Source organism: Rutidosis leptorrhynchoides, chromosome 1 (assembly GCF_046630445.1).
Source record: "Rutidosis leptorrhynchoides isolate AG116_Rl617_1_P2 chromosome 1, CSIRO_AGI_Rlap_v1, whole genome shotgun sequence".
NCBI classification, from domain to species: domain Eukaryota; kingdom Viridiplantae; phylum Streptophyta; class Magnoliopsida; order Asterales; family Asteraceae; genus Rutidosis; species Rutidosis leptorrhynchoides.
In genome coordinates, this window is record NC_092333.1 from 205,727,426 (window position 1) to 205,731,778 (window position 4,353).

Here is a 4,353-nt window from a genome sequence, read left to right on the forward strand (position 1 = left end):
CATGCCACATATTAATTAAAATATTATTATTTAGGTATTCCTACATTGATTTCAACCCGACTTATCCACAATCTAGGTTTTAAGGTTAATATTACCTTAATTTTCATCGATTTTAAATTTACAATCCTTTTTGAACATGAAATTTTTAATGTTGCTTTTTATGAAAAATTTGGTAACTTATGTTACTGTTTTAGGCTATTTGCGCTTTTTTAATATGTAATTATGGAATAATAACAATAAAATCAATAAAGATGTTTCAGTTTAAACCTATTTATTGTTTAGTAATAGTTGATTCAATAATGTAGAAACCAGACACTCAAAAGTGAAATAGCCAAAACTAACAATTTGTAATTTTTTACAAGTGCAACATTTTTTATTTTAGTTATTAAAGTAGGACCACTTTATTTTGGCTATATAAACCGTCTCCGTGCCTTTAAGATCACATACTCACATATCAAAACAAACATACATACTACAACAGCCATGGTCACTTCTCATGTATCTCTAGTCCTCCTAGCCCTACTCGCATTCTCGGCTTCGGCCTCTGCGATCCCTACCATCTACGAAATCCTCACCCAGTACGGATTTCCAGTCGGTATCTTACCAGATTCAGTCACATCTTACGTTGCAGACGAAGTTACTGGTGCCTTTGAAATTTACCTTGAGAAATCATGTACTGTTAAGTACGATTACCTTGTTTCGTTTGACACTAAGATCACCGGAAAGATCAGCTATGGTCATATTACCGAGTTGAAAGGCCTTAAGGCTCAATCATTGTGGTTTTGGTTAACTGTCGATGAAATTAAAGTCGATACCGCTAGTCTACAATTTACTCTTGGCCTTGTCAAAGTTAATATTGATATTGCTGAATTCGAAACCATTCCAACTTGCAAAGCTAACTCACTTGGTGCCAACTGCAATCATCGATACAACCTTATTAATCCGGTATGTATAATCTCCACACAAACGACTAATTTTTGGAAATTCAACTTACACAAGCAACACAAACTAAAAAAACTCATAATCTCAAAGTTAGAGGGACATTTCGATACAATTAAACCGATGACCCTTTTGCTACACAAATGTTTATTACTTTCTCAAATTGAAAAAAAAAAAACAAAAAAAAAACAAAAAAACAAAAAAAAAAACCAAAAAAAAAAAAAAAAAAACTATAACAATAATAATATAATACTAATAGTAAGATGCCAAAAATGGTCCAATTATTTGGTAAACTAATAATAATTTATAAAATGTGGTCTAACTAATGTTCGAATTGTTGTATTACAGCTTCCATTGAGCGCGGAACAAGTCGATAAAGTGATCATCAACTAGAGGTTTTGATTTTGTATACGTGAATTAAGCCCGAGGGCAATTGTTATCAGATTGTGTGTACAAATAAACGGCATAAGTCCCGATCTTGTTCTAAGCAATGTATTATTTGGTCTTGTTGTATGTTTCATGATGAATAATCTCGTTGAGTTTGGTTATAGTTCACTTTGTTAGTTGAAGATTTAGACGTTAGGAACGTACGAAATGAACAATGCTAATTAAGCTTTAAAATTAAACTTACCATAATGCAAATGGACTTAAAAACATTCGTACTAAAAATGCTACTGTATTTATAAAAGACTCGTTGTTAAAAAAGAAAGAAAGTGTTGACCGATACATATTATTATCCAGTCGAAGCCTGCCAACAATGGACTAAAAAGCCAACCATAAAGAACACAAAAATAAAAATAAATTAATGAATTAGATGGTTGAAAGTTAACATAAGATCAATCACAACCATGACACCTTCCTCAACACTTCCTCATTGCCACATCAATTTTCTCTTTTCTACTTCTGCACCACTTCCTCACATAACACTCTCATAACACAACATTGTCAATCATGACATACTTCCTCAAATTATTATTATTATTATTATTATTATTATTATTATTATTATTATTATTATTATCCATGTTACTTAAATTGCTACTGACTAGATAACTTTTACTAGTATTATTTATAGTTACTCTGTATTATTTATTTAATTAATTAATTTACATATTAGCTAATAGACAAAAGTTATGAATAGTAACCAGGGATATTTTTGACTTTTCACTCTTTTTTTTTATTTTAACTAAATTTCATATTACCAACAAAGCCCCCACACTTTTTTGAAAAATTCAAATCTACCCCCCAAACAGGGGAATAAAGTGTCAAATAACCATTTTCATAAAAAATCTTAAATAAACTCCATCCAAATATTCAACGGGTCATATCTTCTCGCCCGCAACGAGTTAAATTTTCCCGACACCATCGTTAAGCTCGAAATAATTTTAGGAACACAGTGTCACTAGCTATACGCAAAACGGGCGCTTTTTAAAAAACGCTAAATATTTGGGGTACTTTTCATACACGTTGATTTTGCGTTAAATTTTTAAAATTCGACAATTCCATAGCGAAACGCGGAGATGCACATATATTGTTAATTTAAAATAACATTTAAATCTCTCACGGGTTATACCTTTTAGTTCGACTCGAGTTGCACTTCAACGACATCATCGTTAGCCACAAAATAATTTTACTAAACGAAATAAAATACATTGAAAACCGAACCCCCGGCGCGAAGCGAGGGTTCGATAACTAGTTAAATCCAATTGCTACTGACTAGATAACTTTTACTAGTATTATTTATAGTTACTCTGTATTATTTATTTAATTAATTAATTAAGTCCACTTTTTAACATATGTATACATGTAATTTCAAAGAAAAGCAGGCCCACTTATAAATAATAGATAAATAAATAAAATCAAAATCTCAACTCTATCTTCTTCCTCATTTTTCTCTTAACCCATATCTATTTTTCTCTTTAATTTTTGTCTTCTACTTTCACTTTCAGTACTCATACAATAAATAAGGGAAATCACAATTATAGTTGAAAGGCCCCATAATTCTCGTCCTCAGTTATGCTAGGGGAAGAAAAGTTGCAAGGCGAAGTGAAGGTGTGCGTGGAAGGGCGGCCCAGGGCGGCATGAATGCTAACGGCGCCCTCCGAGGTAGGCAAGCATGACATGGTGGAGGGCGTGCCTCTGAAATTGGTCTAATGATATACAACAGTAACGAATATGTGACGCATCCTGTATACATATTATTGTCACAATACGCTATTTTAATTAAAGTTATCATGGGTGTGTTTGGGTGAAACTAGATGTAGCAGGAACTAGTAGCTGGAGCTAGAGCTGGTAGCTGATATTGTTAGTTGGAACTTAGTTTTTAAGCTTGAAGCTGAAACTTATTAATTTTCATAAGTGTTTGGTAAAGTAGCTGGACTTATAGCTGTAAATTAACTAAAGGAGAACATAATATATACGTAGTATTAAATAACTATTCAAAATGTAGTTATGAAATATAACATATCATAAGACGGGAGCTTATTTTTTAAGCTTTATGGGAGGACCTTATTATTAAGGTCTACTTTTCATAAGGTCTATTTTTTGTTATCAAATAAAACTGAAAAACAATAAGATCCTAAAAATCATAAGCTCTACTTAAAAACAATATGCTCCTAAAAATCCTAAAATAAGCTTCTAATAATTATAAGCCTACTCACTACCTTAATTTTAATGATTATAACCATATTTATACAATGGTGCAAACACCTCCAGAAGGAACTCATGTTTTGCGATCTTTGTGTCTCGGTTGGCGAGGTGGCTCCCGTATCGAGAGAGGTGCTTCCACATCCTGTTTGAAGTTTTTGTTGATGGTCGTTGTAACGACTCTGGATTTTAGGACTTATATTTATTAATATTTATTATTAATACTTGCGCTTTAATAAACGTATGCTTATACATTTTACTTGTTACCGTAATTGACTTTCCATGTCCTGACTTGTCTTTGTGACACACGTACTTTACACGAATAATATTTCGAATATTATTTACGTTCATGATTATTTATTATTAATTATTCTTAATTAACTAATGTAACTAGTTAATTACTTGAACTTTATTTAATTAATTGTTACATACTTGGACTTGAGCCTTTATTAATGGACATGGACTTAGAAGCCCACTCTACTTCTCTTAATGGACTAGTTGTGAGCACATTATATTACTAGTAACTTATTAAGGCTTAAGCTAGATTAATTAAGTGAATGAGGAGACTTGTCACAAGCATGCTTACACCTCTTTCCCATGTAATTTAACTTTAATCCATTTTGAGCTTACACCATCTCCCAATACTTGAAAGTAGCAACTTGACCTTCCCCTTTGAGCCCTTGAAACCGACGGCTTTTGGCTAGGTGATGGGGAGTTCTTTTTTTTCCAATTTTTGTTACATATACACTAGTATTGAACCTCACTTTT

The 4,353-nt window shown here is 32.1% G+C and overlaps 1 protein-coding gene across 1 annotated transcript; it reads left to right on the plus strand.

Moving 5' to 3' along the window:
* Positions 1 to 461: 461 nt before the first annotated feature.
* Positions 462 to 1,499, plus strand: LOC139867986 (uncharacterized protein At5g01610-like). Its single transcript, XM_071856332.1, has 2 exons — positions 462 to 945; positions 1,288 to 1,499. Exons 1-2 carry the CDS (start codon positions 484 to 486, stop codon positions 1,330 to 1,332), a joined length of 507 nt encoding a protein of 168 aa, XP_071712433.1. The 5' UTR covers positions 462 to 483; the 3' UTR covers positions 1,333 to 1,499.
* Positions 1,500 to 4,353: the final 2,854 nt, after the last annotated feature.